This window comes from Macaca nemestrina, chromosome 18 (genome assembly GCF_043159975.1).
Source record: "Macaca nemestrina isolate mMacNem1 chromosome 18, mMacNem.hap1, whole genome shotgun sequence".
Lineage (NCBI taxonomy): Eukaryota > Metazoa > Chordata > Mammalia > Primates > Cercopithecidae > Macaca > Macaca nemestrina.
This window is the reverse complement of record NC_092142.1, coordinates 61,090,655-61,118,072: the sequence shown is the minus strand read 5'-3', so window position 1 is coordinate 61,118,072 and position 27,418 is coordinate 61,090,655. Positions and strand designations below refer to the sequence as shown.

The 27,418-nt window shown below is 40.5% G+C and overlaps 1 protein-coding gene across 4 annotated transcripts in view; it reads left to right on the top strand.

The window, feature by feature from the left end:
- Window positions 1-3,034: 3,034 nt before the first annotated feature.
- The window catches only part of LOC105491484 (cadherin 8), a 397,938-nt gene continuing 373,554 nt past the window's right edge, over window positions 3,035-27,418 (top strand). Inside the window, exons 1-2 of one of the 4 annotated variants that reach the window (XM_011757972.3) lie at window positions 3,035-3,463; window positions 18,266-18,716. In XM_011757972.3, the coding sequence (XP_011756274.1) occupies window positions 18,465-18,716 (252 nt within the window). In that variant the 5' untranslated portion in view covers window positions 3,035-3,463; window positions 18,266-18,464. Of the gene's footprint in view, window positions 3,464-4,935; window positions 4,955-18,265; window positions 18,717-27,418 lie in introns of those variants that run through there. The other 3 variants (XM_011757975.3, XM_011757976.3, XM_011757973.3) reach the window with 3 other exon arrangements.

Below are 27,418 nucleotides of genomic sequence, written 5' to 3'. Positions count from 1 at the left end.
CCCACGCCCCATACCCCAAATAAAGGGCGTGGTTTCAGACATCTTCATCCTAGTGAAATACAGGAAAGGGACTCTGCATTTCTGGAAAAATATTACATGGTAATTTGAGTTGGTCTTTTTCATAAGTCAGATTCTTGAGATTTTATTTTAAATGATAATACCTGGCACATAGATATCACATTACAAGCAATTCAATAAATCTAAAGGTTACCAATAATCATAATACGGTAAATTCATTTTGGTTTTAGTTTGTTTTAATTTTTAATTCTACACTGATGAATGAAAACTACAAAACATTGCATTTTAATGCAGCCAATAATAGTTATGTTCCATTCTGTCATTTCCTGCTCCAACCAGAGGAGCTGGAGTCTTCCTAACACTCTCTCCGTCTTCTTCAGCTCTGTTTCCTATGAACCATCTGATTCCCTACTCTGCAACTCACTGGCCACTTGGTTTACTGTCTCCCTTGGTCAAAATTACGACAAAGGTTCCAGTCATAGTGAAAAAATAAAAGTATCTTTCACTACATGGAGTCCCTCTGTATCTCATTCACTCTCTACAGTAGATTCCCTTGCAAAACTGCCTGTCTGTCACGGAGACCCAGGCTAGAGACATCCTGCCTCATTCTACTTTTTGCATTAGTCAGCCAAGGTTATTCTGAATGCAATCTTCTCTCCCTCCTCCCAACTCCTTCTCCAATTATACTCCTGCCCTATCAGATCATTCCTCACCCTTCCTCCCCTGCAATGCTCCACAACACACGCAATTTCAGTCGCCATTCTAAAAAGGCTGTGTACCACTGTGTTCCTCTTCCCGCTGGAAGGCTGTAACCCTGGAGAGGATGTTGAGGATGTTGAAAGAGAGCATCGTCTACTTTCTTAAGGGGGTAGGCTCTCACCATTGTGACATTGCACTGCATCTTATTAAGAGTGGGTGGAATTGTTAAAGAGATAAATGCCTTGTCTTTCAGCATCCCTGATTATTTAAGAAATATCCTTATAGGGGCTTTTTAACATTATCCAAATCCTCTATCACACTGCTTAATCATCCAAACCTCTCTTAAGAATTAGTCAGGAAATTCCTACTCCTACGCTTTCAGTAGATATTAGCAGGTACAGATAGGGTTACCCTGAATTCCAGAGGACCAAAATTCAGGGAAGATAATGTATATAACTGCTGTAAGAGTAAATATGGACAAGATGAGTTAAAGCAAACTCTTCTTAACCCTAGATACCCAGAGCCATTGGATTCTGGCTCATTTTAAAAACCATTGGATTCTGACTATCTTTGTCAGCATAGTTTGTTAAGAAAATGAGATTTGAGGATATTGTCTAACAATCTGGCTTTTTCTTTTTTTTTGAGATGAGTTTGTTACTTGTGACAATCCCCAGCTTTCAGTAGCATATGACTTTTATTTTAGTTCTCATAGGTGTAAGAAGTTACCCCAAGGAAAGGTTCAAATTATTTGTTCAAAGTGAAAATGAATGTCTGAAATTAAGCACAACCCAAAATGTGATCTATTTCTTTGTCCACTTGGGACTGTCTGGTCTAGCAGCAGTTATAATTTGATTGAGCCTTGACTGCTGCTCCTTTTTCCAAGACAGAATTAGCCAATTCCAATACCCTGTAAGCAGACACAGTCTGAGAAGAGAACAAACAGTTACTTAGTGACTGCCTGGGGGGAGAAAAATACCACCTGGTTCTCTTCACCTCTCCCTCTCTGAAATAATCCACTAAGTTTCTTGCCCATGACAGCTCCAAAGTGAAACAAACCGATATTAGAGCTACAGTCAATATTCTTTTTCACATTTCACAATGGGTTGTTAGATGCAGCACACAAAAAAATGTCAAATTTGCATAAATATCATAAGCATATTGTGCCTATTTTCTCATTCTGTTCACTCTTTCTCATTCATTCGAGTCAGACAGTACAAGCTCTACAGACCGTGCGTCTGGTCCCTTGCACCCCTTTCCCCTTTCTGTTCTGGCTCTGTCCCCAGATGGTAAAATCCACCCACAGGCTCACGTCTAGTGCACTCAGGGAAGGGACTAAATCGGGATCTCCTGTGGAGGGGAGGGATTTTTTTTTTCAGGTAAGAATTAATTTGTCTTATATTTAGCTAATTTTATTAGAAGATGATCACAGTGGCATCGTCTACATGTTAGTCCCAGTGTTGAAAAGAAAAGAAATCTGGACCTCCTGATTCATGATCCCTGTAACCCCAGGGTGGCCATTTCTCAGGATTTGAGCGCAGCCCATCAGAAGACTTGAAGTGGCCACAAACAGGGCAGATTTTGGTGGAGGCAGGAGAGCTGCAAGGATGGTACCTGAGAGGATATGAGATCAGGGCACATTGAGAAGACCTAGCAATCCTCCCCTATTTCCCAAGCAAGTTCTGCTTTGCCTGCCCTCCTCCCCACAACCAATTACTGCGCTCCCCTCCTTGCTGCCCCTCTACTGCCCCTCATCCTATTTTCCCAAAGGAGCGCGAGGACATCAGGAATGTGCTCCATCACAGTACCGCGACACACAGCCTCTAAACCATAGCGTCTGAGTTGCAGGTAGGGGTCTCACAGTCACCCTATTCTGTACGCAAGAGGCCCTTGGAATAAAGCGGAGGTAAACTGCCCACTCTCAACCCTTTGCCCTGTCGCGTCCTCTTCCTTCTACCGAAAACAGCTGAGAGTCACTGAGACGCTTTACAAGATAACGCCAGCCCCAGAGCTCAGGTGAGACCTCTAGAGAGAAAGCTCGCGGGTACCTCCTCCGCATGCTGTTATCATCTGCCAGCCCCCTTATCCAGGAGCTCGGCCCTCGGCAGGCTGCCCGCACCGCGCGGAAGGGCGCATCTTCACCCCGTGGCTCTGGCGGCAGAGACGCGCGGGGCGTGCTCGGGAGCGAGGAGAGAAAAGTTGTGCGCCCACTTGGGTAGGGGGAAAGAGAGCGATCGAGCCAGCGCGCGAGAGCGAAGGGGGAAGGCGGGGAGGGGGCGGGGAGGGGGGACTGCTTACATGAATTTCCAAGTGGTAGACCTGCCTCTGCGCTCTGCCCAATGAGATCCGTCAGGGGAGGCACCCGGCTCACTTTTCCACATCACTTCACAGTTACATTTGGCAGGCAGGCGGGCTCGCACGCCGGAGCGCTCAGCCCAGAATTAGCGGATTTATTTGGAATCTCCCTGCCTCTTCCAAGCTCCGCCGCCGCCGCTGCCGATTTGTGCATAGACGGTAGCGTCAAGCCACCAGCTTCACTTTGGGCTGCGGACACCCAGAGCCCTGCGCGCCCGCCCCGCGTCTCCGAACCAAGCCCTGCAGCTCCGAGAGGCATGAACGGAATTCGGAGGCGCCTGCCTAGCGCGCGAGGACCGGTCGGCGCTCGCCGCCCTCGGGAGCTGACCCCGAGCCCCTCCAGCCATTTGTGAACCAAGAGGCTTGACATTAGCCAGCGCAGGGCCCCACACGAGTAAGTGTTCCCCTAACCCAGCCCCGTTTTTCTCTATGTCCCGACGATCCAGAAGGTACCGTTTCTTATAGGAATTCTCGTGCCCCTTCGGACACCTTGCGCTCCTCCTGCCTCTCAGATGGTGGATGCGGGTTCCTAGCAAAGGCTCGGGGCTAAGCTGTGTCTTTCGCGATATCCATGGGTGATACGTACGTTCGCCTCAGGGTTTGGCCTGTTTTTGCAAACTGCTTTGACAACAGATCCTAGAGAGTAGCAAGCTCCAGGCTGTGCCCCTCCAGTTTTCCTGCCGCTTTCCTTCCCTGCGGGGACTTGACTATTTCGCAGCCTCCCAACGCAGGCAGGCGCGGCTGCAGCCGCGCGCCTTCACTGCGGGGTGCGTGCGGTGAATGAGAAGCACCAGCCGCCCGCTGTGCGGAGGGTGCAAGCCAGGGAAAAAAGGAGGTGAGGGGGCCCGAGTGCCCTATGGCTGGTTTTCTGCACCGCCTCATCTCCGAGGCGAGGGAGGGCGACCCCCGCGGCAAGGCTGAGGGCCAAGGCTCAGCTGCGAAAGCCCCAGCGCGAGGCTTTCCCACAAGTGGCAGCTCCAGCTCTGGGAGGCGCGGTGCCCGCTGCAAACTTGCCGGGCTCCGGAGTCGCCCCGCGGCTCTGCCCTCGCCAAGACGCTGCCCAGCACCCCTGCAGGACCCCTAGGCAGTGTCTCCCCGGAGCTCGAGATTGCGCGCACGGAGGCCCCTTTAAGCCGGGGACTCCGTAGTCCCTCTCCTAGGGACCGCTGAGCCCAGAGCTGCGCTTTCTGTGATCTGGCCGCTTCTCATCCGAGAACCTTTGGGGGGCTGGTCGCGCCCCTCACAGGACCGGAGGGAAAAAGGCTCTTGCCTGGGTTCTGCCAGTACGTAACAGGTTCATAAGGAACCTACTCCCGTTCTCCCAGGCTCCAGCCAAGGCTGGGAAACGGTAAAAACGTGCTGCCGACAACGCTGATGCCAACAGGTATCCACAATTTCCTCCGCTTATTCCTCCCAAACACCAGAGACTTCCCCCACCCAATCTGGCAGAATCCTCAAAGTTTCCTTGCGGTTGACCCTTCCTCCGCAGGCACGGAGCCGGCGGCATGTCAAGGACTAGCCGTTTGCCTCCACCAGCGGAGAGGGCAGCTGTTTGCTTGGGTTCCTAAATGTAAGAAATCAAACAACATTAATTGTTTATTGTTGCAAACGCACAACATTAGTCCATAATGGAAAATCAGGCTGGCAGCTGCTCACTTCAGCACCAATCAAACGATAGAGCTTATCACCAAGACAGCGGGAGGGGGGAAAGGTCCTTTCAACTTTACCACCCTTTCCTGAAGATTCCACAAGAGTTTCCTCCTTAGGAGGCATGATTCGACAATCCCTTAGCGCGCCCGAGCTGCTAATCAGATCAGCTGCTTTCTTTCACCCGGCGTCATGGTATTCGGGCGCTGACAATGGGAACGAGGGGACGCTAGGGAAGGTAAGCGAGAGTACTGTCCTCTCGCATCCGGCACCATTGCAAAGCAGATCCGAGGGATGAGGGTTGGCTTTTGAAGCGCCTGTCCTCTTTACAACACTCCTGACAGCCATCTCAATGGTTAAAAACCCTTCTTAGGCTGTCACCTCCGGCTTCATTATAGGAGCTTTTCAACTGGAAAACTCTATGTGGGAAAGATGTTTATGTAAGATTCGAAAGCGGGATTTTCCATCCATTCAGCCTCGCGGCTGCACCTCACTGCATGCAAAGTGAGCCCTGTCGTTCATGCTAAATACCACTAAAATCCCTGCCTAGATATTGCTTTGCATCAGCTGTGTCCACTGTTGCAGGGATTTCTTCGTGTGTGTGTGTGTGTGTGTGTGTGTGTGTGTGTGTGTGTTAGAGAGAGAGAGAGAGAAAGATAAGGTGGGGGCTGGGAGTGGGATTCTTCTACGGAGAGAAGTGATACCTTTGAAGGATGTTCTCTTAGGGTTACATTCTTTTTCCCTTAAAGGGAATTCTCCATAATCATCATGTCCGGACATGTTTTTCCACTTCCCCGAGCTCTGTGGCTGGAATAAATTCTAGAGCTATCCCCCTGATTAAATAATAATTCTGATAATAGTATTCTGTAATTCTGCTTTAGCAGATTTGAAGCTCGCTGTCACATAGTCATTTAATGCTGGAGCAGTTGCAGTATTTTAAATCACCTTTTTTTTTTTTTTTTTTTTTTTTAATCCCCCGGACTCTGAAGAAGGCAAGGAGTTGAGGAAAATCCCTCTGAAAATAGAGAGGGGAGTCTTCCCAGCAACTCTGGGGACTGCTTCATTCAGAGACCTTCAGTGGCAGTTTACCTTCCTCATTCTGATCCCCACACTCCCCTAGTGAATGTCTAGTTATCCCCTGACCATCACAAACAGGCCAAATGTTTTAGAGGCACTGGATAATGTGCTCTGAAATTTGTGCTGTAATGCTGTCATTCAAACTTTTTAATCTACTTGCCCTGCAAATTGGATCTTACATTGCTAATTATTATTACTATTAGAAATCAGTGCTTCTGCTTTACAATTTACAGTCTCTTAAAACCTTCAAGATGGGTAAATCTCTACATTCAAGACTCTGTAACATTTCTTGGCTGCATTTCTGGTGTGTAGGATGCATTTCTTGAGTTCTTGAAGCTTCATGAATTTAGCTAAAAGAACAGAAAATTTGATAGCAGCCCTCACTAGAATAGCAGTTCCATTTGCCTGCTGTACACATATCAACTCTGAAGGGAAGGAATTCCTTACCCTGGAAAACAACTTTATTTGGGTATTATGTAGAACTGTGGTCAACACAGTATTCATTTTTAGCAACCCCTCAATTAGCACTGAACACAATTTAAGTAGCCAATGGCAGCATGATCAATGTAAAACAAAACAAACAAACAGCCCGTGAAACATGCTCAGCCGGATGGAGGAGACCACTTGAGAAGGCATTTGTAAAGACCGATGTGAATGTACTCAAAGGTCTGATACTGCTTGTTAGTCAGGAGGAACAGATTGTTGGAACAAAGCAAAGAAACTCCAAAGAATGAGAATGTAATGATTCTATTCAAGAAATTGTACCTCTGGGCTTTGCTTTCCAGGTTCCTTTCATTGTTTGTTGGTGGGGAAAAAGAACATGCACATATTAAAAAGTTCAAATCCACACTTCAACAGCTGTTCAGAAAACCTTATCGATGTGGGTAAATTAATGCTTTAAAGAAAAAAATGACAATCTTTGTTATTTTTCTACTCAAGGTGGCACACCTCACAGCTTTATCAACATTCCAATTTGAGCAGATTTTCCATGCAAAACCAAAGGCTTTCAATGGGTAAAGTGACATTCAATTTGTATTTCCAACCACACTTTTCTGGTCCATTAGCAAACTTTCGTGTCTGGCAAATCAAGGGACAAGCATCATTGGAGAAGCCTTTCTATTATAGGTGCAATTTAAGGTCTGAAGACTTCTTTTTGAAAATACTCTGCTCAGTGGTGTGCTGATACTGATTTCAGTCATTTTATATTTGTTACAAAGTTATTCAGTGCAGCTGGTGGAGAAAAAGAGTTTTCTTTTTGTTTTCAGCACTATTGGCATTCACAGAGGAAATGGTCTAACTTAGCTTTTTAATTCAGAAAAAAAATGTCCTAACTTTGGTGTGTTATACACCTCTCAGGGTGGGGGCGGAGGTAGATAAACCAATGATAATTCTTGTTGCTCTGTATTACGTACACACACACACACACGCACGCAAATAACACACACACATATACACAGCTTGCCTCTTGAAAATGTGCCCAGATAACTAACTTATTTACTGGCTCAAGTCTGAGATTTTTATCATGTTCCCTTTGCCATTTCATCTGCCTTAGATTCTTTGATTTGATTTGCCTCTCTGGCTACTCTGATTTGTATATTGATCAGTCTCCCAAAAAATGTTATCTGTGGTGCTCGGAATTTCCCTCCAGCATCCAATACATGTATATTTATGAAACAGAACAATTTTTCTGATGGACAAAGGCTATCATCCGATTTAGCAGGGCTTAATTAACCAAAGGGCTATTAGTGCTTTCTCATTTCATTCTTACAGAAAGTTGTGATGCTAATCTATTTCTGCTGAACTGTTGGTTCCTGTCTCTGGAACCTGCTTTAGATGTAACCATGAAGAGAAAATTAGTTGAACCTGGCAACTTCAAAAGGTCAGTAAAGAAATAAGTTCAAGGGATGCCATTTAGCTTCTACCATATGTTGCGGCTAACTAAATCTCGGTTGCTTTTTCATGGCAAAGCACCGGGGCCAACACTGTTTCTTTTTCTTATCAAGTTTTAAGCTTTATTTCCTGGGTTTTAAATGTCACGTGCTATTCCCTATCATAAACAATATCCATCCTCTTGCTTAGATGACTTTGTGTGTGTGTGTGTGTGTGTGTGTGAGAGTTCTCTAAGTAGGTAGAGGTATATAGATGTGATTTTCTTATCTCTTTGGAAAGTATCATAAATGAATAACATTTATATTTAGAGACTTCAAACAATTTTCTTTCTCTGCCTCCACTGCCAAAGACAATTGCAAATGCTAGAACGATGGATGGTTCAGGGCTAAGCACAGTTAGTGCTCAGTAAACATTTATTTAATGCAATAACAAATTAGCAAAGATTATACCCTGCACGCTATACTAGTATATTTTCATTAAAAGAAAGAGATACAGTCATATTCAAAGTTCAATATTATGACTTATCTACCACAATTTTCTCTACAGAAATTTCATAAGTCCTCCTAAGTCTATTTTTAGTCATAGCTTTCCTCATTTTTAAAAATCAATTTTACTCATGTTCCACAAAGCATATTTTTGTTCCCTCACAATCATCTTTTAAATGATATGGGAATATAAAAAATGACATAATTCAGCTTTGTAAAAATGAGAATGCCTCCAAGACTAGACTTGCATCAAAGAATGCTATTAAACTATATTTGATGCAAAGTTCTATTTTATTGGCCAAAAAATGCACTAATTGTGGAGTTGCTGCATGGCTGACTCAATGTCTGTAGATTGTTGAGAATGTATAACAAATAATTGAGGATTAATTTACTTCCTCTCTCCTTCCTGCCCTCCCTTCTTTTTCTTTAGTATATTTTTGTATTTGAATTGAACAGTTTGCCTTACCCTTATGTGAATTGCAACTATGGGTGTTTTCAAAGACAATTCCATACTCTTCTGTATTAATCAACAGAATACCTGATCCTCACATAAACACACAGGGAAAAATAGTGTGCCGTGATAAGGTACTTTTGTGGATGTGTTTATTGATATTTTAGGCATATTGAAGATATTACAAAGGAATATTAAATGGAATCCCCTTAATCTTTTTTATGTACATCAAGTGAAAATATTACAGTATATTTATGTTTCATTTGCAGTCAGAACAATATTTTCCATGCCTTTTTTCTCTCTTGATAGATTAATGAATAAAATATGATTATTTGATTCTAGATATGACACAAATAATATAAGTAGATGGAGGAATGGTATAAATATCACAAGGGAATTATTTCCTTTTTATGTAAGAAGATTCATCTCCAAAATTTGATTTAAGAAGTACAAAGGCACATTTTCTTCTTTATTAGTCTCGTGCTGGTTGAGCTTTGTAAACAGAATTTACATTTGTGTCTAAATATTCCCATCTTCAATGTGCGGATGCTCAGAAAAATGAAAAAAAAAAACCAATTAATTCATACTTATTTTTATCAGAGAGGTAAAACACACATCTCCTCTTGCCTTTGAGTGTCGCTAAACTATAGTAGCTGAAGATTGTATACGTATTTTGGAATCTGCATAAACAACTCCCTTAATTTTCATAAATTATACATTCTGGGTCATAACTCAATAGTATTTTTGTCAAAAAATTGCTTGCTATCTATCTGTCTACTCATCCATCACCTGTGTCCGTAGTTCACGTTAAGTGTCAGTGAGTGGTTATTAAGCGATAACGTTTTAGAAACATCAAAGAGTGACAGTAAGGTACACTTGTAAGCATGGTTACTACACAGTGTAATCTAATTGGCAGAATCTGGATGACTTATACTGGGATCATTGACGGCATTTTAATTTCAGTATAAGAGACTCTGAAGCCCCCATTATGTGATATAAGTGATTTTCACCATTTCCACATTTCTTAAGTGAGAAGAGAAATCTAATTGCCATCATCGGTAGTGCTAAAGTTTCTTGAAATAAATAGAAAAAGTTAGTTGCAATCTCTGATGAGCACTATCTTCTCTGAGCTCCCTTCTAAGTAGTATATAGCTATCACCTTGGCTTCATCTTGGAATTAGTAGAGACTTTCCACTTGTGCTGTCCTCACAAGAATGCAGATGATTATGAAGTGCAATGGAATTTATCTTGTAAGAGAGATGTACCAGGCAATGTTTTTTAATGAGCAGCTACACTTTAATTGAAAGAGAATAGCTCACTCATGAACAGGTAGTGCTTGCACTCTACCCTCTCAGCCGAAAATAGTGATGGGCAACGTCATGTCTTCTATGGGAAGGAAAGATGTGGTTGGTTCTGGACAGTAAAATTTCAGCCCTTCTGAGGCTTAATAAAACTACTTGAAGTCATTGCTTTAATTGTATGTTAGTTGTGGAGAGGGAAAGCTATTTCTAAAATGCTATTTTATTTATACCCACCCTGGTTCGTGCTATTTTTGTTTTACAAATCAAGAGTTGAAAAAAGTTATTTTACTTATTACCTGTCTGCATAGAACATTGGAATTTTCCCCGCTGAAGTATATACACAGCATGAGATTGCAATAAAATAATTTTTTAAAATCAGTAAATATTTTTCATTAAGCACTCGAAACATTCAATAAATAGTTACTATAACTGCTACATTGACAAAGAGTTTAAATTACCTTATTTATTTCTTCCTTAATCTTTCAAAGTAGGTAGTATTAAACACAGCGCATCAGTTTCTTCACCTGCCACAAATAAAATAAACGTGCCCAGGTGACTTATTTCATGAACGATAGAGCTGTGATTCAAACCTCTTCTATCTGACTCTAGAGTCAGTGCTCTAAACAGTTATCTCATGGGGCTTTCCACAGTTCGACTGAATTACAGGTTGATAAGAATAAGGTTGATTCTGATTGATTGCTATGATTTAAAGGACCTGCACAAAATGTTGTAACTCAGTAGGTCTCTGGCTATTAAATTCTGAACATGCGATTTAAAGATTGCAAAGGATGTGACTTTTAAATAAAGAAGGAGGGATTTAGATTAGACTTGAGAAATGACTTTCTGACATCACTGTGTCTGTAATTGGCAAGAGAGTTGTGGGACTGATATTCAGTTTTTTTAGGATGATCTTGAGACTGGTTTGCCTTTAAAAAACCCAACAGAAGAAAATTATTCTTTTTTTTTTTTTTTTTTTTGAGACAGAATCTCGCTCTGTCACCCTTGCTGGAGTGCAGTGGTGTGATCTCGGCTCACTGCAAGCTCCGTCTCCTGGGTTCACGCCATCCTCCTGCCTCAGTCTCCCGAGTAGCTGGGACTACAGGCGCCCGCCACCACGCCCAGCTAGTTTTTTGTATTTTTAGTAGAGACGGGGTTTCACCATGTTAGCCAGGATGGTCTCGATCTCCTGACCTCGTGATCCGCCTGCCTCGGCCTCCCTGAGTGCTGGGATTACAGGCATGAGCCACCGAGGCCGGCCAGAAAATTATTCTTAATATCTTAACTGATGATTCCAAGAAAGTTTTCTAAGTAAAGGTCTGGTTCTATAACACTAGAGAAGAGATCTTATTTTGACTTTATCGTCTTTGTCACTGACTTAGTCACCTCATTCTGAAATTTCTATAACAGAAACATTTCTATGTGAAGAACAAACTTGTGACTCTACCTTGGGAAAGAAGGAGGAGGACAGGCATTTATTTATTGATGTTCCCAAAGGAAACCAACAATTATAGAACTTAAAACAAAAGGTAGAGAAGAGTAGCATGGCAATAACAGAGCAAAAAGTGGATTTGAGGCCGGTCGCAGTGGCTCATGCCTATAATCCCAACGCTTTGAGAGGCTGAGGCAGGTGGATCACCTGAGTTCAGGATTTCAAGACCAGCCTGGCCAACATGGTGAAACCCCATCTTTACTAAAAATACAAAAAAAAAATTAGCTGGGCATTGTGGTGGGCGCCTGTAATCCCAGCTACTTGGGAGGCTGAGGCAGGAGAATTGCTTGAACCCGGGAAGCAGAGGTTGCAGTGAGCCAAGATAGCTCCATTGCACTCTAGCCTGGGCAACAAGAGTGAAACTCCAACTCACAAAAAAAAAAAAAAAAAAAAAAAGGATTTAACAGGTATTATTCTGGATGGTAAAACAAGCAAACAATATGCTTTTGGACAGATTGACATCTGGATAAATACATGGTCTGATGCCAAAGAAGGACGACCAGAAGGGTTGTGGCTGAGTGAAGGATACACAAAATAATATGTGCGTGTGCGTGGGTGTGTGTGTGTGTGTGTGTACATAAACAATTTCAGAATATGTTTATGCTAAGAGAATCTGGTTAGAGAATTCTGAAGGCTTTAGGAAAGGTGATCTTCTTGTATTATTTATATTTGAATACATGCAACTATATTTCCTCTCTAAAAGCCAAAGGATTTTTCTACCTGCTCAGTCCCAGTCAGCCAGGGCTTGGCGTGAATTGCTCCGGGTCACACACTGAATCTCCAGCTCCTGCTTTCGTGAAATACCACTTTGAATTCAATGTGCATTTACCTGTTTCGAAGCAGGCTGCTAATGGCTCTAAATTCAAGGTCAGAAACATTTTTAATAGAAACTCACTGGTCCTCGGTGTCATTTTTGCTTTCATGAAATATTGTGGCTGCTAAGCCTAGTGGATAATAAAAGCATAGTTTCCTGTCAACCACAGTAATCTGCTGGATTGAATCCTGAAGTGTCTGTAAAAGGCTGTTTTTGTTTTAGACTTCACCGATCAGCGTGTGGTTCATCATTTTGAAGTTTAATCCACATTACTTACAAAATGGATGGTGTAATATGTTTTTGCATAATGACTTATATATCTGTGAATTGACTGAGTTCACTTTAAAATAATGTTGGAATCAGCAGAGTGAATTCAGGCTGTAATTAGAATTATCTCTGAAATATAAGTATGAATGATAAGTCAGATTATACGTATTTTACCCAGGAAAAGATATCATCATATCGGGGAATTCTAAAGACTTTCTTATATGTAAGAATTCCAGAGAAACTATAAAATCTCTTCATCTCACTATCTGGATGTAAACCAATGCAACAGCATTATAATAAAGTAGATTGCTTGGTCAGACACACATACTGTGGTTGGAAAATGTAAAAATAAATTGATTTTTTTACCCCAGCTTTACAACCTTGCTCAATTTCTTCTTCCTTGCATAAAGTTAAGCAGTTTGTGTATGCAGCTGCTATTCACAATATTTATTAATACTGATAACACGGATATAAGACTCAGTTGCATCTCAAAAGTTTCTACAAAGCCATTCTCTGATGTTCCAAGAGGACAATGTTAGTCTGCCCATGGCAGAGGTACAAGCATACAAATAGTGTGGTTCCAAGTGTCACAGCAGAGTCCCATTTCTCTCAAATTAGCAGGATCGCCTTGAAGACTAAGTCCCAACACTCCCTGATAGCATACATGTGCCTGTGAACACACCAGTTAGCTCAGCAATTTTCCCAGTGCCTCACGTAAAATAGACATGCGAGGAGAGGAAAGTATTGTGACATCGTATAAAATTCCATATATTCATACACCCTAGTTCAAGGTTTTCCCAAATCTATGTGTTCAGTCCTTTATTCACAGTGGTGGTGAAGTAGTTGATGGCATGACATTCAATGACATGAGGGAGGAAGTGACTCTTCCACCACACCACTGAGTCCTTTAGGTTATCTCGAGGAGGTCTGAGCTGGGAGCCAGTCTTCTTTAGAAATACTTGCTTCGCAAAGTGTGGCTTTCAAATCAGTAAGTAGCATCAGCACTGCAGGAAGGTTACAAGAAATGCAGAATCTCAAATCCCACACTAACCTAAGTGATTCATAATCTGTGTTTAAACAAGATTTTCAGGTAATTTGGATGCATATCAATATTTGAGAAGCACCTCACTACAGGTGTGCTAGTATTGGCTCTTTGCTGGGTTTTAACAGAGCTGATGGTTAAATTTTCAGTAATTTTCAGAGCTGGTTAATGGTCAACTGGAAGCTTAAAATTGGTCATGGTGGAAGTATTTATGCTATGAAAATCAGAAAACATTACAAATCAGAATTTTTTCTTTCAAAGAGCCACTTATTAAATATTAACCAGTCTTTCTCTAACGATGGCTGGTCTTTCTTTTTAGCAAATAGTGAGATGACCTAAGGCTTTTAACAGTGTCTAGTTTAGTAAAAATAAAACATTACTTAAAATACTAATCTCCCTGTACCTCAATTTGGTTATCTCTACAATGAGAATGATGAGATAAGTAATAATGATGTTATATTAGAGAGTTATTTTGAAGAACAGACATGAATTTACATGTATATATCTATGTATGTATAGTTCTTTATGATTTAATATTATCTGAGTACTTTCTAAGTGTTTGCTATTAACATCATAATTTTAAAGTTATATTCTCTTACGGCAAATAATATAAGCTTTCCATTTAAAAATAAATATTTTGAAAACTGAGTAAAATTTAAAGTAATAATACAGATGATTTAAGAATTTGGCAAAATCTAAGAGGTGGCATGTAAGTGTTTCAGTCTCTAGAATCTCCCTGCAGGTGATGTGACGGGAATGACCTATGTAGATGAAGGGCTTCCCCTGAGTTGGGCTAATTTCTCCCCAGGGCTATACCATTGACTTCAGGGTATTGGCCATCTCACTCCCAGAAACCCCAGAAAATTGAGAAGTTGCACGGAAATAGCACTCAGTTGCCCCTCACACCCTCTATGTGGTATATGACTTGACCTTTGGAGACACGAAACATGCTCTTCTCTTCACAAAGAACTGCCAGAGGAAATGGCTACATAGTTAACAGGTACTCTGTAGAGACCATCATTATTGTGACTTAGATGGGTAAGAAAAAAGATGGGGTAACCATGGACTGGGTGATTCTGCAAATAATAATTTGAAAATTACCTTAGATGCTGATTCATTCAGAGATCCTAGATTAGTTGGTGGTCTTGTTCGTATCCCTTGGTTGACTAAAATGTTCTTTCACTTATACCCCCTTCTCAGGTGGTTAATTCTTTTTCAACATTTAAATGACATCCCCTCTAGGAAACCTTCGTCAATGCTGCCAAATGCATGGCTTACCCATCACCCTATGTTTCTTTTAAACCTTCTAAGACTACGTTTCAGTGAATTGATTATGTATTTCTTTATCTTTGCCAAACAGATCCTTTGCTTCCTGAAGAGAGGAGTTCTGACCCATTTGCCTTTCTTTCCCCCAGTACCTGACATACAGTATATGCTCATGAAATATTTCTGCAATGAGAGGAAGGGTCTTGTTCAGAAAGAATTTTGAAATTACGTTACCTAGGTTCAAATAATGGTTCTCTCTTTTCTTAGAGGTGCTCCTTGAGTACATCATTTCATTATTCTCTGCCTCAGTTTTGAACACAACAAGGCAAGGCATTATACGCTTTATCTAACAGTAAGATACTGTGTTAGTGGATACTGTTTGTGACTACACACGTATCCCCTTTTTATTTAACCTACTCATTCTGACTAGTCAAGCTATGCCATTGTATAACATTGGCCTAGGGTCTATTATTGCTTTTTAACTTATTCTGATGAGTTCAGATAGAGGGAACTCACTATAATCTATGCTGCAGTCCATCCAGCATACCACAGTCCATCCTCGTTGCCACTTGGTGGTTTCCATGAAAGTGTCTGTTATGAATTTAAATTGAGATGAAATTTTCTTATCTCACAATCATTAGCAACAAAGCAAATGCCAGAGTATACTTACTTGCAGAGTGTTTGGCAAAATTTTAAAGAACTGTGCATGCTAGTCTATCCTATCTGACATGCTGAGAGTATCTCCTTTAGTCCTCAAAACTAACCTGTCAGGTCAGTATTATTATCATTGCTTCGTTGCTATTGTTATTAATTATCCCTCCCTCCGCTGTTACACAACTGGTCAGTGTAAGAATTAGAATTCAGACCCCAAGCAGGCTGACACTAGAGGTCACTCTCACAACCATCTCATTGTTCTGCTGCTGTAGAACCCAGGCCAACCTGGCACCGTGGCTCATGCCTGTAATCCCAGCTGTTTGGGAGGCTGGAGTGAGAAGATTGCTTGAGGCGAGGAGTTCGAGATCAACCCCCCCATTTATAAAAATAATAGTAATAATCAAAGTAGCCAGGCATGGTGGTGCATGCCCAGCTTCTCTGGAGGCTGAGGCAGGAGGATCACTTGAGCCTGTAAGTGTGAGCTTGAGTAAGCAAGCAAACAAACAAAACTTATGCCTTTGGAGAACAGCATACATGGCTTTTGCACGTTCAGTTATGGTCTATCATGGAGTAGGGGAGAACTGGAAAGAACAAATTCCTTTTCTCTGAGAAGTCTTTAGGCTGAGGATCTATGACTAGAATGGATCTCACCATGTGTGTAACATGGCACAGGCCTTTCCCCTGTAGCACCATCCTCATCCTCCACCACAGGGAAGATCTTTGAGCACCTTTGTGACACCCTCATACCTTACCAACTTTTACTGCAGAGGTTACCTCGCTTCACTCTGCTCATTGATTTGTCTTTTTTCTCAAAGCCTCTCTAGGGCAGGAATCCTGTCATCACCACACATCTAGCCCAGGATAACCACATGGATTCCAGTTTACCGAGTATTTCCCATGATCTGACTGGTTTACATGTGTCTTATTTCTGAACCACACTACTGTCCCATTAGGTAGGAATTATTATTGGTTCCACTTTGCAGAAGAAAAGACTGAAGCTCAGAAAACTTGAATATCTTGTCCATCATTACAGAGACAGCAAGCAGGGTGAGCTGGGATCCAAACCCAGGTGTATCTGTTTCAAGAATAGACAGACCTCAGCATGCACAAGACTCCTTTAGCACCAACTTCTCCCTCAGGTCTAGAGGGAGCACAGCATGGGTGTGCTGTAAATGCTGTTAAACTAATAAGTGGCTTGAGCATTCAGAAAGATACAAAGATGTGGGGGTTTCTTTATGGGGACTTTTTGAATTTTGTTTAGTTTAAGTTTTGAAGCCTGCCACGGTCTGCTCACGCACTGGCATGAGAGAAAGACTTAAGGGGAATCTGTTTTAGGGGGAAGATTTTCTCCAATTCCAGGGGAAGGAGAAGACTTTGTTCTGGACTCTGTTTTCTCTATATTGGTTCCCCATTGAAAGCTGTTTTTTTTTTTTTCTTCCATTTCCAAAGCAACTGCTGCTTGTTGTGGCTCCTCTATACTCATCAGGGTTGAGCCCTTTTGAGTGATAGAGTCCCAGTGACTGAGCTGAGCCCAGGCAAAGAATGACAAGCAGGGTGATTCCACTGGCCATCTTGTTAGATGGGATACTGCCTGTATTTGCAGTACAATCTGGGTCTGCCCCTTTCAGCTGGCTTCAGTGAGGCCACTCAGCAGCCCAGCGAATGTTAATGACTTTCTAGCTTTCTTATTCTGAGCCAGAATGGAACCAGAGACCTAGAGGTGAAAGGTTTCCTTCCCTTTTATGAATTCCCTGAGCCGCACTGTTCCCGATGGTGTCCTGAGAAAATATTTTCCCATTGAGTTTAATTCAGCAAAGCTTCTCTCTTGGATCTGCAGTGAACAGTATTTCTTTAAAAATATTTGTTTTTTTTTGAGAGGGAAGAAACACATTTTGCCACACTGAGGGTAAGCAAAAAATGTATCTGACACCTCAGATAATGGGGATTTTTTTGTGCCCTTGCCTTTCTGAATCTCTTCAATTGAACATTACATTTTTTTTTTTTTACCATATTTTATTCCCAAGGGAGCTTTCCATAATTTAAATCTCCTGTTTAACTGTACATTTAGAATGTGGACCCTGACACTGTCCTGATAATAGCATACAAGCTGGACATTACAGAATTTTTCTCTGGAAGCATTCTAATTTTATTCACTCATTATTAGCATCCTGGCAGAGGATTGCACTCTGTACCCTGAACTGGGCAATCCCTTCTGATGAATCCTGGAAGCTAAGATTGTCAAAATTGGTTTAAATTCCCCTTCCCATTCTCATTTGTATTTTTTTAATGTTGTTAATTCAAAGCTAGTTATTTCACAGAGTTTAACATAAAAGGAACTAAAATGTGTCCTTAAACAGGTAAAAAAAAAAAAAAAAAAAAAAAAGAAGAAAATAAAAGTAAAAGGCTTACAATCTGTTCGACAAGTGGGCTGTGTTAGCATACACTCCCAATTGTTAAAACAAAAAAGAATGGAAGAGAGAGGAAGGGATGGAGAGAGGAGGAAAGTCAAGGGGAAGAAAAGAAGGAAGAGAGGGAGATGGGAAAGAAAGAAGCAAGAAGGAAAAGGAGAACTTCTATTACGTGAACCGTTTCTGATAGGTCACATAGCTACAAATGAAAATTACAATCTAAATAAAGCTTAAAAATTAAAGGACTTACTAGCCTACTTATTCTAATTATTCAGATCCACTTTCTAACTCAAGAGTTTGAGAAGTGGCCACTATAGTTCACTTTAGGTGCTTTTGAAAAGCAGTGATTTTATTTTAAAACCTGTTTGAGCAGACCCTTATCTTTCTTCCTCTTTGTTTTTGCAGGAAATTTCAATGAAAAGAAAAGCCAATGGATTGTGGTCTTAGAAAAGCTGCTTAGGTGATGTCTGTTTCCCATGCTATAGACACGTGGCAGAGCTGTAAGTAAATGCTCGGCACTGCATGATGAATTGGATGGCTGCAGACCGGAGACAAAAAAAATAATTGTCTCATTTTCGTGGTGATTTGCTTCACTGGTGGGACCATGCCAGAACGGCTAGCGGAAATGCTCTTGGATCTCTGGACTCCATTAATAATATTATGGATTACTCTTCCCCCTTGCATTTACATGGCTCCAATGAATCAGTCTCAAGTTTTAATGAGTGGATCCCCTTTGGAAATAAACAGTCTGGGTGAAGAACAGCGAATTTTGAACCGCTCCAAAAGAGGCTGGGTTTGGAATCAAATGTTTGTCCTGGAAGAGTTTTCTGGACCTGAACCGATTCTTGTTGGCCGGGTAAGCTTTGTTTTTAAGATCTCAATTTCAGGGTCTGTTGGTGGTCTTAAGATGTTTAATACCAGAGTCTTTTTAGTTGTGGCCACACTTAGCTGTAAACTGTTCAGGACAGATGGTTAGTGAGTTTACATGTCATTCTGTTAGGAATAGGATTCATCCCAAGGTAACAGTTTTAAATGGTCTTGTAGGGAAAGCTTCTCCTATCACCTCTTCCACTCGGCTATCAATAAAATATAACACTGCTTATATAATGCGTAAACAAATAACGTCTTCTTTCTCATTCACATGAGAGAGATTTCATGCCAAACCTTTTCTCTAGTTTATAGTACTTGGAAGAGATATGCATCTTTTCTCAGTTTGAATTCCTACCACTTCAGTTGCTGAGAGTTTATTTTGTTTTATTTTATTTTAAGGATATGCAGATATCTAGAATTGCAGGTAGATATTTATCTTTTTTGTTTTATCATCTGTTTTTTCAATAATTAACCTAGGATGGAGAAAAGGAAGTTCTTAAAGTAGATGCTTAACTGCACTGTACTATTTGAAAAACTTTGCAGCAGAAAACTAGTTCATTCATTGTCAGATGAAATCAAATGTACAAAATCAAAATTTTAGTTTAGTGGAGTGTGTGTGTGTGTGTGTGTGTGCGCGTGCACACGCATGCGCGTGTGTGTTAGACTGGACTTATATTTGTTTTGCTCCTGTTGGGAGGTCAGACAAATGTTCTTTGGTAGACATAGGCTGCCTGCTTTCCAAAATCACACTGTGGGTTATTGGAGACCACGTGTTTATTCCTCAGCACTGTTCATAAGCTCCTTTTAATTTTGATGCACATCTTCATGTAGGCATAATTCCAATTAGGAGCCTGCCAATGACTGATTTTCTTGATAAGTCAGTTTAGAAGTGAATCAGGCCAATGTTATTCACTTCCCGAATGCAATGATTTAAAAGAAAAATAGGAGGGGAATTAAATATTGATCTTCAGGACTTGAGTTAACTCTTTGTGTTTCACCGGGAACTTCTGATTGCATTAATGCTTTTACCCTATTGTCTTGCAAAACGAATTGAGCCTCTCCAAGGATTATGTTTCTCATTTCATATGGTTCTACGTGGATAAAGAAAGCCTGCATGAGGAGATACCATGAACCATTACATGGATATTTATTGAGACTTTCCTATGTGCCAGACGCTCTATTAGGCATGGGAGGCATATCAATGAACAAAACAGTGATCTCTGCCTTTAAGGAACTTATATTTTGGCCAATACTGAGTGTTTATTATCTGTTGAACACTATTATAAAAGCACTTTGTGGGCACCAACCTTTTTGATTCTAACAATAGCACCCCCTTCAGTATATGCATACGTATGTTCATTTGCATGCATGGATACAAATATATATGTATAAAACTAGTCTGCACTCCCTTTGTCATAAGTTCAAAATATAAAATCTGAAAGATATTTTTGTATCCTTGATACAAACTCAGGGAGCAGAACCGACTTAAGGCTACTATAGTCGTAATGCGTAATTGTGACTTCATATATTTTGCTGCAAAAATGTTAACGTGATTGATTACAGGGTGCTGCCCCAGACCCTGCTGAGGGTGTTACTTACCATATAGTTTATATACCTTAGTGTTTCTGAAGTGTGAACAGTTTTGAATTCCAAAATACTTCTGGCCCCATGGGTTTTGGATATGGGCTTCTTTACCAGCATTATCTTACCTCTTTTGTAGGTACAAAAGCGGGTTTTAGATGGATTAATAAACCAAACCAATATCACAGAATGGTAAATGATCTACCTGAGTTCGAATCCTATTGGAAATTCCAATGGCCATTATTTCACCCACTGTACCTTATTACATATTAGGAACCAGCTAACTGGAGTTTAAACTGTAATTTACACTTACGAGTTATGGAGTATGGAATGTAAAGTCTTTAAATGCCTGCTTCTGGATAGTCAGAACTTCTTTAATCAGCCCTAAGGCAAGACATTCTCATACCATATGAAATTCTGGGAATACATGCGTATTTACATAATGGATGCTTTTTCTTTGCTTTTCTTAGTTACCTCTTTATGAAGGTATATCACTGTGACTGTGCCTTGCATAATGTAAATAACAAAACATGCTATGCCCAGGAGAACATTTCGTTTTTATCTGGGTAGAAAAAGTAATTAACGTGGGGTTGCTTTGGACTCAGAATCTGATAACTGATTTCACCTCCATTCCTTACATGTAGTAATAGAGATAGAGGTAAACAGCCGGGCATTCAGCATCTTCTTGTGACTTATTGACACGTGAGACGTTCATGCTTCTCTGAATGACAGAAATGTTGCCAGTGAACCCTAGGATTTTGCAATAGCCAAAATGCCTTTGAGTCTTAGTGACGGTTTTTATCTAGGCTTTTCACGGCGTCCTACCATGACCAATTCCCAAATAATTGTTAAAATAGAGTTTATTTTCTGGAAGACTTCTCTGCGAACATTTCCCATCATACCTATTTCCCTTTAAAGAAAAATGCTCCTGAATTATGACAGCGTAGCCTTGGAGGATCTTGGCTTGTAGCGTAGCCAAAAATACATTTCAGGTGACGGCTTCAGATTATGAGTCAAGCTGAGTGCGAAGATGATCTGTATCGGGATGCCCACCGGTGCTTTACAGTGTTTTATCTCTGCGCACACTCTTCCACATCCGACTCTTTAAACCACTTCACCTCCCAGCTTCTCCCCAGGAACCGGCTGAGAAGCATTACTTACTTATGAGCACACCTGCTCTTTGAAAGGCGCTCCTGCGAGTCACCATGGTGAGGCCTCTGACCTAGCAGGTTGAGTTCGAGCTCAAGGGCAGAGCTAGTTTTTGAGTGATGGGTTCTTCAGAGCCTCACATATAACCTTACCACATCCATCATCTGTTTTTAGTATATCGGTAGGCAGCTGGATGCTGAGAAAGCTCCTTAGCATCAGAGATGTACTCTCTCGAGGTTTGAATATGGGCTTGGCCACTTTCTGGGTGTTAACCCTGAGAAGATTACTTAAGATTTTCAAGGATTATGCAAATAAGATAAATAAGAATTTGTAAGAATAAAGAAAATAATAGAAGCATAGTGCCTGCTATATAGTAATTGCAGTTGTAATTGCATTCTTAATTGTATGTGTGTGTGTATGTGTTTGTAGTTGGAGTGGCAGACAAATTAACAATTACCTCACTAGGTGAATAACAAGACTCTGGGAGTCCCTGCACAGGGACATGTTGTATAGTGCGGAGGTGATGTTTCTGTTTGTCTTGAAGAGTCACCGACCCGGGGGTGTGGGGTGGGAAGTGAAGTGCCCCAGCAAGATAGAGGAGTTTTTGCAAAGTCTTGGGGAAGAGAGTAAGATGACTGAGAGTACGATGCTTCCCTTGGTCAGAAGCAACATAAGCTTTTATATTTTCTGTTGAAATGGAATGAAGTCAGTGGTCATATATATTGGTTTCTATTTAAGAGAGGGTCTTGCTCTGTCACTCAGGCTGGAGTCCAGTGATGCGATCATAGCTCACTGCAGCCTCGACCTCCCAGGCACAAGTGAATAGTCCCTCTTTAATAGCTGGGACTACAGTCATGCACCACCATGCTTGGATATTTTTGTTTAAATCTTTTGTAGAGATGGGATCTCCTGTGTTTCCCAGACTGATCTTGAACTCCTGGGTTCAAGCAGTCCTCTGGCCTTGGCTTCCCAAAATGCTGAGATTACAGGTGTGAACCACCATGCCTGGCCTGAAAGTCATATTCTTAGAGAGGCTTTCCCTATTAGTTCTTCTAAAATGTAATTGCTCCTCCTTTAATATTTCATACCCTTTGTCTATGCTTGATTTCTTTTTCTTCCTGACAATCATTATCTAACATACTCTATACCTTATTATGTTTATTATTTGCCTCTTCTAGGGTGCAAGTTCCACAAAAAAGGATTTTTGAGTCCTTTGGTCTTTACTCTGTATTCCCACAACCTAGAACCCTGCCTGTATATAGGAACTGCTCAGTAAATACTTTACATGAAAAAATAAATGAATAATTTACCTACATAATGGAAGAATTTATAATAGTCATATAAGCTCAATGGTATTTTTCAATAAAGGAGCTTTCGTGTTCTCTCTTTCATATGGGTATTTTATAGACCCATCTGGGTAGTTAAAAAGTGTTTTCTATGTATTGATATTGAAAGTGTTTCTTTAAGGTAGTGAGTGTGAAGAAAAAGTTAACTTGTTTAAACAACTGTCTTTCAAAAAGCTGCAGTATTACCTCAGTGGAGACTGTCTTCCTTACCACTGTCATAAAGCAACACGTTGTCTTCCAACTGTCTTCAGACTTTTGTGTTTGGGCTTATCGTACAAACTGGAGCAGAAAGCTTTTGTCTGGATTTCTGAAAAGCAAATACCAGCCAAACAGACTCCATTCCTGCCTCCAGTTCTCTGTGGACCAAAGCAGGGCAGAATCTGTTCATAAACACATAAACATTGAGGGTTCACATCTCCATGTACCTCAGTGTTGACTTTCTTTGGAAATTGTGAGAGAGAAAAAAGTGGCTCACGGGACACTTAGCCCAAATCTGCTTATTTGTTCTGGTCTTAGGAAAGAGAAAACCTGTGGTGGTTTTTGATGAACTGACACACAACACGAAAATACCGTCCTGTGGTAAAATGTGCAGATACTCTTTATGGTAGACAGCTTGATGTCATTATGAGAGCCCTTGGCTGGAAGTCAGGATGGTGATTGATACAACCATGCCACAAATATTTATTGAGCACCTACTGTCTGCAGAGTATTTCATTGCCAGTGGATTCTCAGCTCTGAGCAAACATAGGTCTATCTCTGCCTTCTGCATGGAACCGGTGAGCTCCTAGAGGGAGACGGACATTAAAACAGAAAATCAAATGAAGAAACATCACAAGAAAACTGAAATAAGTGCTCTGAAATGAAGGAATGTGGTTCTCTTAAAGCATATACAGAGGAAACTGCCCTATTCTATGGGAGGATGGAATCTTCCCAAAGGAAATAACCTGGAAGCTGATATGCATTAACCTGTTGTTGAACCAGGGTTCAGGGATAAAGAGAAAAAGCATTTTTGATAGAGGAAATAGCACGTTCAAGGCTGTTTACAGAGCTGAGAGAGGGTCAGGGTAACTGAGTGGGTCTTAGTTCTGGCTGTATAACAAGTTAACACAGACTGGGTGGCTAATAAACAACAGAAATGTATTACCCTCAATTCTGGAGGTTGGTAGTCTTTAAGATCAGGGTGCCAGCATGGTTGGTTCTGGTAACGGCTCTTTTCCAGGTTGTAGACTGCAATCTTCTTGTATTCTCACGCTGGTAGAAAGAGGGCAAGGAAGCTTTCTGGGGCTTCTTTCAGAAGGGCTCTAGTTCCCTTCATGAGGGTTCCACCCTCATGACCAAATCACCTTTCAACAGACTCACCTCTTAATACCATCAAACTGAAGATTAAAACTCAACATACCAAGGTCATAGACATTCAGTCTGTTGCCCTGAAACACAGAGATCTAGGCTTAAAGTCTCTTGTGTCAAGTTAGAAAGATAAGCAAGGATCTCTTGGAGATCTGGCTTCTTTCTCTTTTAGTTCTACTACAAAGTAACTGGGAAAAAAGTCACTTCTGTTGGGTGCAATTTCCTCACTTCTGAGTGTATGGGATTAAGATATTATATATTTAAGACACAAACCCCTATGGAACAGGAATACACACACACACACACACACGCTCCACATGCTCATTGAATATCCTTTTTCCAGAATGCTTGGGACCAGAAGTATTTCAGATTTGAGATATTTTCAGATTGTGGAATATTTGCACATATATTGAGATATCTTGGAGAACGGAGCCAAGTCTAAACATGAAATTCATTTATGTTTCCTATTTGCCTTACACACATAGCCTGAGGGAAATTTTCTATAATTTTTAAAATAACATTTTTATGTAACAAGGCTTTGACTGTGACTCATCATGTGAAGTCAGGTGTGGAATTTTCTACTTGTGGTGTCATGTCAGTGCTCAAAAACTTTCAGATGTTGGAGATTTTTAGATTTCAGATTTTCGGATTACAGATGCTCAGCCTCTGTGTGTGTGTGTGTGGGGGGGGGGTGTGTATGTGGCATCGATTTTTGGCTCAGGTTGCTTTAGTCCTTGTTCTGCAAGTCCTGTGATCCTCAATTCGTTATATTGCTTTATTTTGGGGAAAAAAAAAACCAGTCTGCTCTGCAGGTGGTCATAGTTCTTCTATACTAAATCCTCTCTCTTACATAAACTTCTCTGCTCTCTTTCCTCCCTTTTTTCCTCCTACCTGGGCTTCTGAGCTGTTCCTTATTTGGATGTAACTCTGTTGCTGGTAATGCCACGTCTATTTATAATTCTCTTCCTCCAAGGCACTGACTCATTTTCTCTCTTTAAATTTGACCTTCTAACCTTCCCTCTTCACTGTAACTTGGAAATCGTTTGGGTGGTGCTTAGTATGAAGGACACGGGATGCCAAATAATTACACTATATTACAGTTTATGGTGTCTGCGACTGGTGAGAAAATTGCACTTGACATGCCATTATTTTTTGCCGGCCGTTTGCATGTTAAGAGCCCTGGACTACGCAGTCACAGCTTAATTGTATCTTCGGCCTTGTGAGAACAATTCATTGTCATTTCCATGAAGCTTCTACCTACTCAGACAGAGCCTTCTGCACCAATAATTTGGCAGGAATGCAAGTCAGCATCGCGTGTCTCAACCTGGTCAAACAAGAAGAGTTGGCTCCCTCTTGTCCAATGTCCCGACCTAGAAATAGGGGTATCCCAGAGCTGTTGGAAATCTTTGGCTACTAATATAAATAAAGAGAATAATATTAGTCATTTAAATTAGCAGAAACCTTAAACACACACACGCTTACCTACACACGTGCACACACATGCACATGGAGGATTTCTTAGCTGAGTTTGTGCCTGAGCAAAATTCCAAATCAGTAGCTCCAGACTCTCACCCTGTTCATCTCATTCCTTATCAAGGGACCAGGTGAGAGAGAGTGGATAATCGATGCTTATGTTTGTAGATGCACTGAGAAGTAAATTCAGCCAGCTTTCTCTTAAGAAGAGTCTTGCATATTTTGTCGGCTATTTGAGAGTCATCTCATGAAGGCAGATATTTTTCCCACTTGAAGCAAAATAATAGCAGTCATATGTTTATGGATGACACAATCAGATTATATAATTCTGTTTTTTAAATAGATTGCAACAAGATAGTCAGTACAAAAAAAAACTCAGAGTATTGATTCCTATTACAAGTATGAAGCTGAAATTCACAGGGAAACATTGCAAAAATATAAATGCTGCATGACTGAAGAGTGACTCATTGCAAATTCACATGACAGAATAGCATAAAGTCATTAAAAAAAGTAAGATTTATAACACGAGAATGTGGTTGCAACTTAATAAATACCAGAGGCAAGATAATAAAAAGTGTGTAGAATATAATTATTAAAATATATGTGTGATACAGTCAGAGTGCCTGGCATATAGCTGTTAAAATATGTGTGTGAACATGAAAAAATATATTTAAACATTTTTATAACTAACTTCAAACCATGAATACAGACGTATGTATTCAAACTTTTACAAAAAAAAAAAAAAAAATGAGCCATTAGTACCCATTATCCTGCTCACCCATATTCAATACTTTTAGATATTCTACTGTTATTCTTTCAATTACCTTCACCCCCATAAATGCATACACATTGCCAATGCTTTTGATTTAAGTAGTTAATTTAAAGAGAATGCAAATCATGTCTATAACCACTATTCACTGTTTTGATGTAAAGATTTCCCCAGTTGAAAACAACATACAATCATAAAAAAAAAAAAATCCCAAAGGCGTGATTATACCTAATGAGTACATGATATCCAGGTAACCCACCTTAAAAAAATTGAGGAGTTAATTTCTGACATTGATTCAGTTTAGTAACTATACCACAAAGCAATACAGGAGAACCTGTAAGGAAATATATCTGCATATTCAATCTTTTTCCCCCCAATATATGTGGTTGGATTATGAGTTTAAAAAATAATTTTCTGCATTTATTTTCTTAATATGCTTTTATTAAAATGTAAAACTTAATAAAATGAGAAAAATAATATATTTCTCAATTAACATCAATGCCATCCATTCACAGCAAATTCTTGGGGACCATTACTTAATGTAAAACAAATTTGGTAAATAGAATCTCATTTTAAAAACTACACCTCTGCTAAACACTTGTATGGCCAATCTCATCAATTAATAAAGCACTAGGCTTATTTAATCATTTTTATGAAGCTGTGAAGAGAGAAAGAACAGCTACAGTCTTTCTGCATTGCTAACTGCACAGTAAACAAGTTCCATAACTATGGAATAGACCAGATATTAACCAGATGAAAAGGTTTTATATTTGATTTTTTAAATGGGAAACTACCTTATGAGTCTTCAAGTAATATAATCAGCCTACAGGTTGCTTGTAATTTTTTCAACAGATAGGAATGACCTAGAAAAGTTATTTATGGAACCATGTTATTTAAGAAAGATAAAAGTGTTACTGCGTTTACAGAATTTCTTTTGGCCTGGCTAAGAATGTTTTCTAGACAGTGGTATTTTAAAAATAGTTCAGTATTTTCCATCTGTACATATCATTTCCATTGTAATTA